Source organism: Hemitrygon akajei, chromosome 4 (genome assembly GCF_048418815.1).
Source record: "Hemitrygon akajei chromosome 4, sHemAka1.3, whole genome shotgun sequence".
NCBI lineage: Eukaryota > Metazoa > Chordata > Chondrichthyes > Myliobatiformes > Dasyatidae > Hemitrygon > Hemitrygon akajei.
Window position 1 is genome coordinate 131,407,656 of NC_133127.1, and position 16,637 is coordinate 131,424,292.

Consider the following 16,637-nt stretch of genomic DNA (forward strand, 5'->3'; position numbering starts at 1 on the left):
TTAAAGACAGAAATAAGCAGTATAGCAAGCTTGAAAAACAAAACTAATAATAGACTCTCTGAATTGAGCATCGCTGAAGAAATATGCATTTACTGTACTGACAATGGATTCCGATTTCTTGGGCCATCGGTTAATCAGGGCAGCCATTTATCGGGGATAACTCTTAAAGAACAAAAACTAAATTGAGAAAGTAGCCAGGACTGTCTTACTTTATTTGGGACAATATGTCATTTAACTGGGACAGGAGGCTGTTGCCAAACAGTATCTAACTAGCGTCAGACGCATGCACTTGCATGGCTGTTAGACACTACACTGTGCTTAGAGCAAACGGATTTTAAATAGTGTCAATTGCATTTATTTACATTCAAGGAGCAATGATTTTTGTCGCTGATAGTTGGCGAGAAATAAGTGGTAAGACATACCAGAACTGTTTTGCTCACTGCGGTTTCAAGGATTCAGCCTTGGAGATGCCAGAAATGGCCAGGAGTGAAAATGAAACTATTTCACTATTTCAACAAAGTTAGGAATTACGAAGGTATTGACAATCATATGAATGTTAAAATGAAAATGCAAATGCGGAGGATGCAATCATCGATAACTGTATGAAGGCAGTCCATTATCTATAATAGGTATCTGAACTGATATTGTTCATTTACAGTCAATCAAAAGAACATGGCAGAAGTATTCCTCCATCAATAAGTATTAGAAACTAATACACTGTTTATAATACTGGAGCAGTATTAATAGTGTTCTAATTTGTTCTGTGTTACATAAATTGCAACTCAGTTAAATGATAGTTTTTTGCCTTTTTATTTACCTTCTAACTATTTCCATGAAACTTTGGCTATTTGGAATGGCTGCTTAATTGGGCCAAAATGTACTGGTCCTGATGTGTCCCAACTAACCGGAATCCACTGTACTGTATTTTGCAAGCATTTCAGGGCTCTCAAAGAGTTTTACAGACAGTGAAATACTTCTCGAAAAATAATCACTGTAGTAAATGTAGAAGATGCTCAAGATGATGCAAATGGCAGAAAAGACATTAATTAAGAAATAATAGAAAAGAGAAATTCTGCAGATGCTGGAAATCCAAAGAAACACACACAAAATGCTGGGGAAGCTCAGCAGGTCATGCAACATCGATGGAAATGAATACACAGTCAATGTTTTGGGCTGAGACCCTTCTTCAGGACTCAGTTAAGAAAGAATATGTCAAGAATATGGAAACAAGAAGAACCATTAATATGAATTACAACTAACTGAAGTGAGATGACTGAAGCCATCAGTTTACTCAGTTACATAAAGAGTAAAAGGGAGGTGAGAGTTGATATTGGACCACTGGAAAATGATGCTGGTGAGGTAGTAATGGGGGACAAAGAAATGGCAGATGAACGTAATGGGTACTTTGCATCAATCGTCACTGTGGAAGACACTAGTAGTGCGCCAGAGGTCTGTAAGTGTGAGGGAGCAGGAGTGAGTGCCATTGGTATTACAAAGGAAAATATGCTAGGCAAACTCAAAGGTCTTAAGGTAGATAAGTCACCTGGACCAGATGGACTACATCCAAGGGTCCTGAGAGAGGTTGCTGAAGAGATAACAGATGCATTGGTCATGATCTTCCAAGAAACACTTGATTCTGGAATGGTCCCGGAGGACTGGAAGATTGCAAATGTCACTCCTCTTTTTAAGAAGGGAGAAAGGCAAAAGAAAGGAAACTATAGGCCAGTTAGCCTAACCTCAGTGGTTGGGAATGTGTTGGAGTCTATTATTAAGGATAAGGTTTCAGGGTACTTGGAGACTAATGACAAAATAAGTCAAAGCTAGCATGGTTTCTGTGAAGGGAAATCTTGCCTGGCAAATCTGTTAGAGTTTTTTGAGGAACTAACAAGTAGCGTTGATAAAGGAGAGGCAGTGGATGTCATTTTCTTGGATTTTCAGAAGGCATTTGATAAGGTGCCTCACATGAGGTTGCATAACATGATAAAATCTTATGGTGATACAAGAAAGATACTAACATGGATAGAGGAATGGCTGACAGGCAGGAGACAGCTAGTGGAAATAAAGGGAGTCTTTTCTGGATGGCTGCCAGTGACTAGAGGTGTTCCTTGGGGGTCAGTATTGGGACCACTACTATTATTGTTTGTCAATATTTGGATAATGGGATTGATGGCTTTGTAGCAAAGTTTGCGGATGATGCAAGGATAGGTGGAGGGGTAGGTGGTGCTGAGGAAGCAATGCGATTGCAGCAGGACAGACAAATTGGAAGAATGGGCAAAAAAGTGGCAGATGGAATACAGGGTTGGGAAATGTATGATAATGCATTTTTGTAAACAAAACAATAATGTGGACTATATATAAGGAGAAAGTTCAAACATCAGAGGTTCAGAGGAACTTAGAAATCCTCGTACAAGACTCCCAGAAGGTTAATTTACAGGTTGAGCCTGTGGTAAAGAAGGCAAATGCATTGTTGGCGTTTATTTCAAGGGGAATAGAATATAAAAGCAAGGAGATAATGAGGCTTTATAAGATACTAGTCAGACCACACTTGGAGTATTGTCAACAATTTTGGACCCCATATCTCAGAAAGGATGTGTTGTTATTGGAGAGAGTCCAGAGAAGGTTCATGGGTATGATTCTGGGAATGAAGGGGTTAACATATGAGGAGCGTTTGGCAACTTTGGGCCTGTACTCACTGGAATTTAGAAGAATATGAAGGGATCTCGTTGAAACCTACTGAATGTTGAAAGGACTAGATGAAAGGACTTGAAAGGAAAGGATGTGGAGAGGATGCTTCCTGTTGTGGGAGGTGTCCAGAACTAGAGGGCGCAGCCTCAGAACTGAGGGGTGACCTTTTAGGATGGAGGTAAGGAGGAATTTTTTAGCCAGAGAGTGGTGAATCTGTTGAATGCACTGCAACAATGCAGTGGAGACCAAGTCCGTGTGTATATTTAAGGCAGAAGTTGATGGTTTCCAGATTGGTCAGGGCATCAAAGGATATGGTGAGAAGGCAGGTGTATAGGGTTTAGTGGGATCCATGATCAGCCATGATGGAATGGCAGAGCAGACTCGATGGGCTGAATAGCCTAATTCTGCTCCTATGTCTTATGGTCTAATCACTGAAGATAACAGTAAAGATAAAAAATGGTACTTTTGCTTAATAATTGTTTGTTTTAATCATTCAATTGTAGGAATTGTAAATTGTATCTTATACCTTAAGGGTACAACCTGTCACTATATGTCCCAGCCAAAGTATGGCTTACAGTGTTTTCAAGGCTTGGTAAGAAAATAAAACTGATAGTTGGTGAATGCAACTTATAGGTTATTGTAAAATAATCTGAATATAAAAAGAATTCTTTGTTGCACCTCATATGACTAATGTAGGCTAAATAACAAGATATAATTTTCTGGACTACACACAGCAAAGTCTGACTTCAGAGTGATTAAAATGTGTGGCCTCTTTCAATGAACAAGAGATGGCATAAAATCAATAAATTGGTGGAAGAATACAGACTACTTCACTTTGAAGCTAATTTCCAATGAAGTTTGCAGTTCAGTAAAAGGTAACATAATTTACTTACACTGTGTTTAAATTCAGTGACATAATCTGAAAAATTGGCTGAGAAAAATCAGAAAGGTATTTTTATGTGTGTTGGTGAAAGTTAGCACTGAGTTGTTAAGGAATTGTGCAAACTGCGTCAGGAATGCATTGCAGAGATTGTAGTTTGTCTCAGGACATGTGACTTGGATAATTTTTAACTCCAAATACGGATTTGAGCAATTGTACAAAATGATCTGAAGTGGGAGGGACAGGCAATTGTGAAATTGGAATTTACAGTATAGATTGAAGTAGGAGGTTGTGCATCTATAAATTGACAAAATTAAGAACAAATACAGTGAGCATCATCATGTTTAAAACAGATTTAATCTTGTAATATTTGGACTTTGATTACAGGATCAAATCTTTTGCATAAAAAAAATTAAACTGCAATAAAAGTTTATTTTCTCACAAAATAAACTTACTCACAAAGGTGCTGTTTCTGCAAAGGGAGGAATCAAATGTTATCTTTAATTGAATTGTAAATTAATGATTAAAATACTTTGCGTTAAATTTTAGTTTAAAAATGTTTTCACATGCAGCACATTTAAACTTGCCAGATGAGAATTTCGGAGAACTTTTTAACCAACGTTCTAAATTTTGCTTATCATTGTTCAAAAACTTAAATATGAATATTAGGTTTATTATCACTGACACATGTTGTGATATTGTTTTACAGCAGCAAATCTGTGACAATTTTGTGGAATAAAATTAAATGTTTCAAAAGCTGGTCAGTTCAAATATAGTTGAAAGTTTGGGTTCCTCCAGCAATAATACATTAGCCTAAAAATTCTTTTCTACCCTCCAAATTGTTTAAATTTAAGCATCCTCACTATATTGTTAACCAGTTGTCGTTTCCACACAGTGCTGTCACTTCCTTGTATAACTGTCAGTTTCAGTGTGTATTTTACTATTGATTTATTACAGGCTTTGTAGCAGCTGCTGTTTCGCTGTTCCGAATTCAGGAATCAGCCCTTAAAAGGAACACTAGCCTACAACATGCAGCAGCACCATTACAGCTACTGCAGGATGATTATATAGAATAGACTCCACCAAGAAAATCCCTACTAAGATCTGTTACCCTTCACATGGGTACCTGAACAGCTTTCACTTTGGAGACTTGAGTTCAGAGTCACTCAGTTTCTTCAAGAATGGATGATGCAAAGATGGGAGTATGCGCCCAAGGGCTCTGAGTGAACTGCGCAGATTGAAGGTGGAATAGGGTGACCACAGGAGACACGTTCGTCATGCAAGAACTTCTTGAGGTACAGCCAGGTACTCCTGGCAGGAAGTTGCAAGGCAGTTCCCCCAGAAGAACTTACACAGGTGGGAATTTTGAACACAGAACAGTACAGCACTAGGCAGGCAACACAGCCCATGTTATTGTGCCGATCTTGATGCCAATGTATATTAAATGTCCTTCTGAGTTCACCTATATCCCTCACATACATCCATATTCCCTTCATATCCATGTGTTTATCTATCCCAGATGCTCCTATGTTTCATATTCATCCATTGGTTGTATTGTATCCTGCTGCTCTGTTTTGTATTTAATTAGCTCTATTGTACCTTTATTTATGTTCAATGTTCTGCATTTCTCCAGTCCAAAGTACATGTTTATATCTTCCGAAAATTATTCTACTATTTGAATTAATCACTTTAGCTTAACTGATGAATTAGCATATAATTTCAAATCATTCATGTGTATGTTAAGGTATACTTCATTTCATTGTTTCTGATTTGATACTGTAGCGATGTGCTACACACAGCGCTGAAATAACGACACGTAGTCGGTAAGTCGTTTCGAGACTAGTTTATTCAAACTTCGCGGCGCTGGTATTTAATCCCTAGCGCCCGCCCTCTCCCGGCGGAAATGACATCAGAGGTGCATTACCAAAGTCTCCCCCTGCGCGCTGGCTATTTGTGAGCCGGTTCGCCTGTGCAGAAAGAGGGTCACCACATTAACCCCCCCCCCCCCCAGAACCGGTGATACACCCCCCGATGTCCACAGTCTGGATCAGCCTAGGTTTGGGAGGTCTGCCTCTGCGCCGCGATGCCTGAACCTCGACTGGCTGTGCCAAGTCCATGTGGGCTGGTTTGAGTCGGTCCACCGTGAAAACCTCCTCTCTCCCCCCAATGTCCAGAGCGTACGTGGACCCGTTGTTGTTGATCACCTTGAACGGCCCCTCGTACGGCCGCTGTAGCGGTGCCTGGTGTCCGCCCCTTCGTACAAACACAAATTTACAGTCCTGCAGGTCTTTGGGTACATCAGTCGGGGGTCCTTCCGTGCTGTGAAGTCGGTATGGGGGCCATGTTGCCGAGCCTTTCGTGTAGTCTGTCCAGGTCAGCTGCGGGTTCTTCCTCTTGCCCCCTTGGGGCTGGTATGAACTCTCCCAGGATGGCCAGGGTGCGCCGTACACCAACTCGGCCGACGAGGCGTGCAGATCCTCTTTGGGCACTGTGCGAATTCCAAGCAGGACCCAGGGAAGCTCGTCCACCCAGTTAGGTCCTCTCAGGCGGGCCATGAGAGCCGACTTCAAGTGATGGTGGAAGCGTTCCACTAGTCCGTTCGACTGTGGGTGGTAGGCAGTTGTGTGGTGTAGCTGTGTCCCCAACAGGCTGTTCACAGCCGACCACAGGCTGGAGGTGAACTGGGCGCCTCTGTCGGAGGTAATGTGGGCTGGTACCCCGAAACGTGCTACCCAGGTTGCAATCAGTGCTCGGGCGCAGGAATCGGCAGATGTGTCGGTGAGTGGGACCACCTCTGGCCACATTGTGAACCGGTCTACCATAGTTAGGAGGTACTGCGCTCCTCGGGGCACTGGTAGCGGGCCCACGATATCCACGTGAATGTGGTTGAACCTCCGGTGGGTGGGTTGGAACTGCTGCGGCGGGGCTTTAGTGAGCCGCTGCACCTTGGCTGTTTGGCACTGCACGCATGTACTGGCCCATTCACTGACCTGCTTGTGAAGTCCATGCCATGCGAACTTGCTGGAGACCAGCTGGATGGTTGTCCTGATAGATGGGTGCACCAAACTGTGTATGGAGTCGAAAACTCGCTGCCTCCAGGCTGCAGGGACGATGGGGCGAGGTTGGCCGGTAATCTGACTGACGGACACCACGCTCTCCCTCTTGGCTTTCCACAGCACATCTGCCCGGGCTGCCACCTTCCGGGGGTCGCTGAATTCTGCATCGGCCAGCAGCAGATGTGTGTCCTCGGGCAGTTGCTCTAGGAACGCCTGCTCGAACATGAGGCAGGGCTTGTGTCCGTCAGCCAGGGCCAGCATCTCATTCATCAATGCTGACGGCAGTCTGTCTCCCAAACCATCCAGGTGAAGCAGGCGGGCACCCTGCTCACACCGTGAGAGGCCAAAGGTCCCAATGAGCAGCGCCTTGAATGCTTCATATTTGCCTTCTTCCGGGGGCGAATGTATGAAATCCGCAACCTGGGCGGCCGTCTCCTGGTCAAGGGCGCTCACCACGTGATAGTAATGCTTGGAATCAGAAGATATCTGCCAAATCTGGAACTGGGCTTCTGCTTGGCTAAACCGCACGTGTGGTCGCAGCGTCCAGAAAGTCGGCAGTTTTAGCGAAACTGCGTGAACAGATGAGGAGTCGGTCATCTTTGGTCCAAATCCCGTTTGGACCGTCGGGGTCACCAATGTAACGGTGTGCTACACACAGCGCTGAAATAACGACACGCAGTCAGTAAGTCGTTTCGAGACTAGTTTATTCAAACTTCGCGGCGCTGGCATTTAATCCCTAGCGCCCGCCCTCTCCGGGCAGAAATGATGTCAGAGGTGCATTACCAAAGTCTCCCCCCGCGTGCTGGCTATTTGTGAGCTGGTTTGCCTGCGCAGAAAGTGGGTCACCGCAATACCAATTTTTATCCAATTCAGTAAATTAAAGAGTGGGTTTAAAGCTATACAGAACCTTAGTGGACTTGGAAAGTCGCTCTGGAGCATGCTTTGTTTTATTTTGATAACGGTGGTTGTTAGTAGGTGGGGTGATTATAGTATGCTTCATCAGATGTTGCAGGGATTTCACAAGCATTGGGTTAGTTTATATATATTATCAACTTTTATTAACCGTGAGTGTGGGACAGAGTCAAATGCCTTTGGTCCTCAATTTAGCAACATGAAAGATTTCTGCTGTTCTGCTGGGCTTGATTTAGTATTATAGAATCTACAAACCCCATTTCCAGAAAAGTTGGGATATTTTCCAAAAGGCAATAAAAACAAAAATCTGTGACATGTTAATTCACGTGAACCTTTATTTAACTGACAAAAGTACAAAGAAAAGATTTTCAATAGTTTTACTGATCAACTTAATTGTATTTTGTAAATATACACAAATTTATAATTTGATGGCTTCAACAAAAGTTGGGACAGAGTTAAAATAAGATTGAAAAGTGCACAGAATATTCAAGTAACACCAGTTTGGAAGACTCCACATTAAGCAGGCTAATTGGTAGCAGGTGAGGTATCATGTGTTACGTTCCCCGTAACTGGGTGACTTACCAGCAAAGATAGAGAGGTCCGCTGAAGTCTGATGCTACTATTTTCAAGCGTTTTTATTTATAAAGGGGCACAAACGTATGGTTAATACAAAACATTCAGATCATATACGTCGTCAAATACTCAATCTAAAGCACAGGTATAGTAATAATCAATCAGAAATAAGCTCTATCGTTGTCTAGGGGATAATACTGAGTCCAATGGAATATAAAAGTCACTCAGGAATCTGCAGGCTTTTCCCTTTGGAAACCGCTGGCATTTCACGTGTTGGAGAGAGAGGATTTGTGAGAGAAAGGAACACTTGCCCGTTGTCTTTGCGAAGCAAATCCCTGTTGTTAGTTAAAAACGGTTTTTCCTTTGGTTTCAGCCACAGACTCCCGATCAGGAATCTAACGCATTTGGCTTCCTTCAAACTGGCTTCCCGCTCCGACGGGAAACGCTATCATGTCTTCTTAGTGTGTCTCCTTGGTGCATCTGAGGGGCCGCCTCGGCAGCCCACCTTTTTATCGGGACTTGCAGGGTTGTAGCTGTCAATCAGGGTGGGGTGTGGCAATCTTTCCCCATCACCCAGCCCACGTTGCCCTGAGGGTTTGCACGTAGTCCAGTCCCCATTTCACAAAGGTGTCTCCAAGAGACAATGGCTATGTCCATGGCTTTTGTCTGGCTGAGAGGCCAGCCCACATTCCAAACCTTAAGGCTTCTCTCTCTCTCTTGCGATTCTCACAAAGGAGGGGGCTGGGGTCATAACACATGACTGGATATAAAAGTAGTGTCCATCAAAGGCTCAGTCTTTGCAAGCAAGGATGGCTGCGGCACTGCCTAAGAAACCGTCATGCTACTGTGACAATTACAGCCACCTGGGCTTGGGAGTACTTTGGAAAACCATTGTCACTTAACACAGTCCGTCGCTGCATCCAGAAATGCAACTTGAAACTGTATTACGCAAGGAGGAAGCCATACATCAACTCTATGCAGAAACGCCGGCGAGTTCTCTGGGCCCGAGCTCATCTCAGATGGACAGAAAGACTGTGGAACCGTGTGTTATGGTCAGATGAGTCTACATTTCAGCTAGTTTTCGGAAAAAACCGGCGTTGAGTTCTCCGTGCCAAAGATGAAAACGACCATCTTGATTATTATCAGTGAAAGGTGCAAAAGCCAGCATCTGTGATGGTATGGGGGTGCATCAGTGCCCACGGCATGGGTGAGTTGCATGTATGTGAAGGTACCATTGACTCTGAGGCATATATTAGGATTTTAGAGAGACATATGCTGCCATCAAGGTGACGTCTCTTCCCAGGATGTCCATGCTTATTTCAGCAGGACAATGCCAGACCACATTCTGCACGGGCTACAACAGTGTGGCTTTGTAGACACAGAGTGTGTGTGCTTGACTGGCCTGCTGCCAGTCCAGATCTATCTCCTATTGAAAATGTATGGCGCATCATGAAGAGGAGAATCAGACAACAGAGACCATGGACTGTTGAGCAGCTGAAGTCTTATATCAAGCAAGAATGGACAAAATTTCTAATTGCAAATCTACGACAATTAGTATCCTCAGTTCCAAAATGATTAAAAAGTGTTATTAAAAGGAAAGGTGATGTAACACAATGGTAAACATGCCTCTGTCCCAACTTTTGTTGAGTGTGTTGCAGCCATCAAATTCTAAATTTGTGTATATTTACAAAATACAATTAAGTTGGTCAGTAAAACTATTGAAAATCTTTTCTTTGTACTTTTGTCAGTTAGATAAGGGTTCATGTGAATTAACATATCAGAGATTTTTGTTTTTAATGCATTTTGGAAAATATCCCAACTTTTCTGGAAATGAGGTTTGTATTATCAGCTGTTTTTTTACATCCTTTCATAGTAGTAGAAGATGAAGATTTTACAGATTTTAATTTAAAGGTATGTTCCTTCTAAAGTTCAATGCTTAATCTAAATTTAAAGCTAATAAAACAATATTAAAATTTACCTATTCTTTGAAAGAAATTTATTACAATTGCTTATTGCAAAAGCCGTCCTGACTATCCTTCGAGGTCGAGGATGATGGTCTTCGTTCCATTGATCCATCACAGAGCGAAGACACCTGTGTGTGTATTTGTTTAACGTGTACTTGATGTTGCACTCCGAGAAGCACACGATACTTCACAAATCAACCAACTGATTCCAATGGCATGGAGACCACGACGACTGGAGCTGATGGATTTGTTGCAGCCTTCATCCGCTTTCACAGCCGTTGAGTTCGAAGTAACTTCGTCCGCCTGTTCCACTGTCAAGGTCTTGGTTGGATTGTTCATTGTCAGGGACCTCACCCTCGACCTTGCCGGCATGGGTGACCCCACCAGGAGCATAGCTCCAGACAGCATCGCTCTCAGGATCTCAGGAGCACACAAGCTTCTCCACCACAAGGTGAAAATCCATGGAGAAGATTGCAAAAATATTTCTAATACATATAGTGTTCTAAAATACGTTTATCCTATTTCAGTTACAGTTTACTAGAAAACGATCGATTTTGATGCAAAGTTAAGTGTTTCAAGTGACGGTTTCTCTCTTTTTCTGCATCATCCAATTCTTCTGCAAACTCCTGTATTGTTATCTTTACTTTTATCTCTAAGTTGGGCTCATGAGGTAAACTTTCCAAAACATACTGACAATTCCAAATTGAGAGGTATAGATGAGACTGTGCAAAACTGTAACAACATGCAAGCTATCATTAACAAACTTGTATAAAGAATATGTTTAAGAAAAAATATTTAATCACTGCTAAATATGTGGAAGTATAAGCACACCTTCAATTTTTCCCCAGGAACTTTAACTGACTTTCCTATATAGCTTTCTTCAGAGCTTAGTAACATGCTATCATGACAGCGACCTTTCCCTGAATGTCAGCAAAACAAAGTGTTGGTCATTAATCTTCAGAAGGGGCAGTGGTCATGCCCCTGCCCACTTCAGTGGTTTTGAGTTTGAGAGGGTTGAGAGCTTCAAGATCCTCAGAGTGAATATCACACTGTTAGCCTAAACTCGTTCAACCAAATGGACAAGCGTACCAATGTCTCTACTTCCTGAGGAGGCTAAAAAAATTTGATATGTCCCTCTTGACCATTACTAATTTTTAGCGATGCATCCTAGAAATGATCCTATCTGGATGTATAACAGCTTGTCATGGCAATTGCTCTGCATGTGACCTGGAGTTATTGACACAGCTCAACTCTTCGCAGAAACCAGCCTACTCTCTGTGGACTATATCTATACTTCTCACTGCCTTAGTAAAGCAGCTAGCATAATCAACGACTCCACCCACCCCAGACATTCTTTCTACTCCCCTCTCCTATCTGGCCGAAGATACAAAAGCTTGAAAGAATGTATCACCAGGCTCAAAAACAGCTTCTACCACATATTATAAGAGAATTGAATAGTTCACTAGTACAATGAACTCGAGCGCACGTCCTACCTTGTTATGATATTGCACATTGTTTACCTACACTGCACGTTCTCTGTACCTGTTACAATTTGTTCTGATTTTGTGATTGTTTTACCTTTTCTACCTCAATGCACTGTGCAATGATTTTATCTGTATGAACAGTATGCACAAGACAGGTTTTTCACTCTACCTCAGTACCTGTGACAATAATAAACAAATTCCAATTTGTATGTGATTCAATACTAGCTTCATGAGAATTCTAACCTACGTGAGAAGACACCTTTTATAATGCAGAGTCAGTCAATAAAACAACCTGATGTTTAGACACCGAAGTCTGTTTACTACTTAGCAGTTCAAAAAGCAAGATGTACTTATAGGGAAAACCTTCTGACATTCTTATAAGTAAGAGATTATTTAATTCTACAATGTTTGTTCTTTGAAGATTTGATGGAAGAGGTTATCTGGATTTTTACAAGGCACTAAATAAGGTACGTTTTGTTTCTCCTCATAATGTATGAAGTCATTTGGCCCATCAGTATATGCTGGCTCTTCGAGCAATTTCATCAATTCCATTTTCTCATAATTCCTTGAAGCCCATTATCTCTCAGATATCTATAATAGCCCTTTACCTCTTGTTCTCCCACGGGATACCTAAACTATAATAGAGTAGTAACATAATAACCAACAGGAGAAGGAACTTGGAGGAATTCATATAATACTGGATTTTCTAATAAGATGGCAGTGCACTTGGACACAACAGCCTCCTCAGGGCCAACCAAAGGTGTTTTTATATTTCTTTGAACATCCATTTTATGATTGCAAGACACTGCTGGATATTGAGAACTTCAAACACTGCAGGTCTATGCCATCAACAGGTTGCTCGTTTGCAGACTATCTAGGTGAGCTGGATTTGGTGCTGCCTGCTACAGAAAGGTTTCAGAGTCAGTGTGTGGGCAGCCTAAGTGTGAGTGGTTGTCTTGAATGTTTTTCTTGTGATCGCAGGACCCTGTTGGACATTGGTGACATAGTGACTGGTTCACTAGTTTATTACTGAGACCAGTGGCGGGGGAGCTGCATGGCCTCGGTTGTAGTGAGTGCTACACCTCATGCCATGGTGTTGCCTGTTTGCAGGCCCCAGGTGGGGAGATGCTGGAGACGGTGTGGCACGGCATCCATGCTGGACTGGGCCGCAGGCAGTCCCCTCCCGGTGGTGCTGCTGTCAAGTGCTTGCTCGTTGGGGAACAAGCTGGATTGTGTGCCTGTGTCTATGGACTGCTTAGGGCTTGTCTTTGCTGTCAATATTCATGCTCCATCAATCTACAGACGTGTCACTTAGGGATTTGGACTCTATTAACATTTTTGTGTGACTATATCTTATTGCTGTCTTATATGTGCTGTGCATTGTGTGTCTTGCACTGCGGCCCCAGAGGAACGCTGATCTGTTTGGCTGTATTCATGTATGGTTGAATGAAAGTTGAACTTGAACTTGAATCATAAGAAGCATCTGTGAACTCCACACAGTTTCTAAGGTCAACAGTGATGGGGATTTCAGGAGGTGCGAGATCGCTGCACAACCGACAGCAACACAATGTCATCCTTAACAAGTTTGCAGCACATGAAAAGGGTGTAATATATTCATGGAATGAGAATAGGCTATTGCACAGAAAGCAAAGAGTAGGTACAAACAAACTCTGGTTTCCTCAGCTGTATAAGTCTAGGAAAGACAATCTCCAGCCCTACCAGACGTGTGAGATGTACACAGCCCTCCCCAAACCCCCCTATTTGTGTGAATGCTGTGTAATTCACTACTCTGTTACAAATTAATACCACAAAATAGCAGACAGTACACTGCATATGATTAAAGGAATTATATTTATGAATTTTGTGTTGGCGTGTGGCCTAGTGGATAAGGCATCAGGCCTAGTGATCTGAAGGTCATTGGTTTGAGTCTCAGCTGAGGCAGCGTGTTGTGTCCTTGAGCAAGGCACTTAACAACACATTGCTCTGCGATGACACCGGTGCCGAGCTGCTTGGGTCCTAGTGCCCTTCCCTTGGACAACATCGGTGGCATGGAGAGGGGAAGGCTTGCAGCTTGGGCAACTGCCAGTTTCCCATACAACCCTGCCCAGGGCTGCGCCCTGGAAACCTTCCAAATCCATGGTCTCACGAGACTAACGGAAGCCTATCATTATCCTATCATTTATGAATCTTAACTAAAGGGTAAATTAAGAATAACAAAAAGAAAAGGGCCCATTCTAATTAAACTGTGCTGGGTCCTCGGTCAACGTGAAAACACACACCACCTTCCAAACGTCACTCACAATCCATCTTGAACAAACGAGTCTCCCACTGGGTCGAAACCTACAACCAGTTCTCCCCAGCGTCTTTTCTCTTCATTTCCTCTCGAACAAAAAGCCCTACACCAACTTTATTGTCCCTCACCAAGAAAACCTCCAACTAATTGAATGGCACACATTCCACATCGTCCCTTATCCTCAACAATAATCCAAATAGGCTGAAAGCAGAACAGAGCTGCTAAATGAAATACCTACAGCATAACAGTAAAGATGTGAGCTAGAGCATTACACTCTCTCCCCACCACAAATAGTCATGTCCTCACAACTTTGAAATAATTTGTCATCCCATCATTAATGACACCGTTTTCAAAGGAATTTTGTGATGTCAGAACCTCCAATCCATTTGTAAATGGTAGTGACATATCTCACTAGGGGGGATAGTCTCAACCCTCTGTTCCCCCGATGCTACATAGGCCAGCCTATCTGGGAGTTTCCTGACTCGTTGAGACCTCCATATCCCATCATCTAAGTCTCCAGTTTCAGCCATTCCTTGGGATACTTCTGATCTACCTGGCAAGGCCTCGACCGGTCTATTACTAGTGCCTTCCGGCAACTCAGGCCCTCTTCCACTTTGCTGAGCTCAGCTTCATCCCAGTTACTTTAGAGCCCAGCCCTCCTTTGTGGTCCAGCTGCAAACCTGCTTGTCCACAGATAGTCCCCCCCATTTCCACTTGCCTCAATGTGAGAAGGGTTGGGAATCCCTTCCTAATTAGTGGGGAGTTAGCAAAAGGCAGCGTTACCACACCCCCATTTCCTCATCCTCCGAATCCATATCCCACTCGGGCGGGGGCCGGCCTAATCTTTCCTGCTGCTGGTCCTTCAGTCTCTCCACGACACCACAGTGTCCTCGTACTAGGAGTAGGGTCCAGATCAGGCTCTGGGTCAACACGCAGCTCTTGTCCCGGAGGTAGAAGGTGGTTCCAATGGAGAATCTTGACAGGCCCATTCACATCCTCTGGTTTCACCCAGAAAACTGGTACATTTGGCATCTGACTCTCCACTACATTCGGTGTAGCTGCCCTGCAGTTAGCCAACTTATGCTTCCCAGGTAGCCCCAAATTCTTTATGAGGACTCGGTCTCCAGGCATGAGGTGGGAGAACCTAACTTTCTGATCATACCTCCTCTTATTTCCTTGATTTTGCTTGGCAGCCAAGACCTCAGCTAGATAGATAGATAGATAGATACTTTATTCATCCCCATGGGGAAATTCAACTTTTTTTCCAATGTCCCATACACTTGTTGTAGCAAAACTACTTACATACAATACTTAACTCAGTAAAAAAAATATGATATGCATCTAAATCACTATCTCAAAAAGCATTAATAATAGCTTTTAAAAAGTTCTTAAGTCCTGGCGGTAGAATTGTAAAGCCTAATGGCATTGGGGAGTTTTTCATAGGCCTTTTTCAGCTCCCTTCTCATATCAGACACATACTTCAGACAAGTCTTCTCTTTATAAGCCTCACTCATGGGTATCAGGCAATACCCACTCCTCAAGTCCAGTACACTGAACCCCGTCGCAGCATTCAGGCAGGCCAGCACGTCCTCGATTCTCGGGACTGTATACTGGTTGGGAACTGTATGCCTGTTCAGAGCCCAATAGTCCACACTCATCTGTACCTTCCCATTCTTCTTCCTGGCCACTACTATCGGAGAAGCCTAATGGATTCTGGACTCAGTGATGATCCCAGCTTCCTTCAACTTCCACAGATGCTGTCAAATATTCTCCACCTCTTCAGGTGCCAGTCACTGCGACCTTTCTCTGAACGGGATGTCCTCTGTCACCCGGATGGTGTGGTGAGTGCTCTTAGAACAACCCACATCAAACTACTCAGTACAAAAGACATCTTCCAGCTTCAACATTTTCTCTTATCAACCTCTTCTTCCAACCTCCAGGTACCGGGAAGCCCCCAAAGTTGAATGATTCTTTTCAGAGAGAGTTTCTCCCTGGTTTGTCTCACAGGGACACTAGACATTACCATTACTGGGAAGAGATGCGCCATTGACATCTCCTGTCTGAGGGTGACCTCCTGCTTCGAAGTGTTCCTGACACTCACTGTCATCTTGTTCACCTGTACCACCAAGAGCTTCTGCAGTTCGGGCCTCACCAGTACTGCAGTGGGTAAGCCTGACTCCTCTTCATGGTCTTCTGGAGCATCCACCAAGAGGGCCTCGGACTCAGGCATTCTGGGAAATTTGGGGTTTCCCAACACTCTCGCTATTTCCCCAGGCCGTAACACAGCTGGTTTTGACTGGGTGAACCACATAGACCCTCGTTTATGCTCATCATCCAGTCCAGTGCTGCCACACATTTCCTCAAAAGCAGCTCAGAACACGGTGAATAGAAAATGTTTTCAGAAAGCCCTTTCCAACTTTCTCCTTGCAGGCTCCCATTAGCCTCCTCATAATAGGAGTATTCATCCCCACGAGAATTGAAGCTTCCTGCCTCTCGACCGGGTCCAGAAAAACCAGCACTAATATACTGAGGACCTCAGCTACTCCCACATCTGCCTCCGAAAGCTCCAGCTTCAACGAGAAGCAACCATTGTATGGATAGTCATCTCCACTACGACCCCAGATCTCTAGTGCACTGAGTGGCGTCAATGGTAAAAGCATCAAATACCGGTTGTAAATCAAATGGTACAGCAGAATAACCTGAGAGCCAGTGTCAGGAATGGCTCTGGCATAAATACCCTCAATCTGTAGCGACACACTGGAGCTTGGCTCCACCAAGCCGTCAGGAATA

At 43.5% G+C, this 16,637-nt stretch overlaps 1 protein-coding gene across 1 annotated transcript in view; it reads right to left on the bottom strand.

The window, feature by feature from the left end:
- Positions 1-16,203, bottom strand: part of LOC140726017 (4-galactosyl-N-acetylglucosaminide 3-alpha-L-fucosyltransferase 9-like) — a 31,966-nt gene extending 15,763 nt beyond the window's left edge. The window contains exon 1 of the mRNA XM_073041916.1: positions 15,949-16,203. Within this exon, the coding sequence (XP_072898017.1) occupies positions 15,949-16,203 (255 nt within the window). The remainder of the gene's footprint in view (positions 1-15,948) is intronic.
- Between the last annotated feature and the right edge of the window lie 434 nt (positions 16,204-16,637).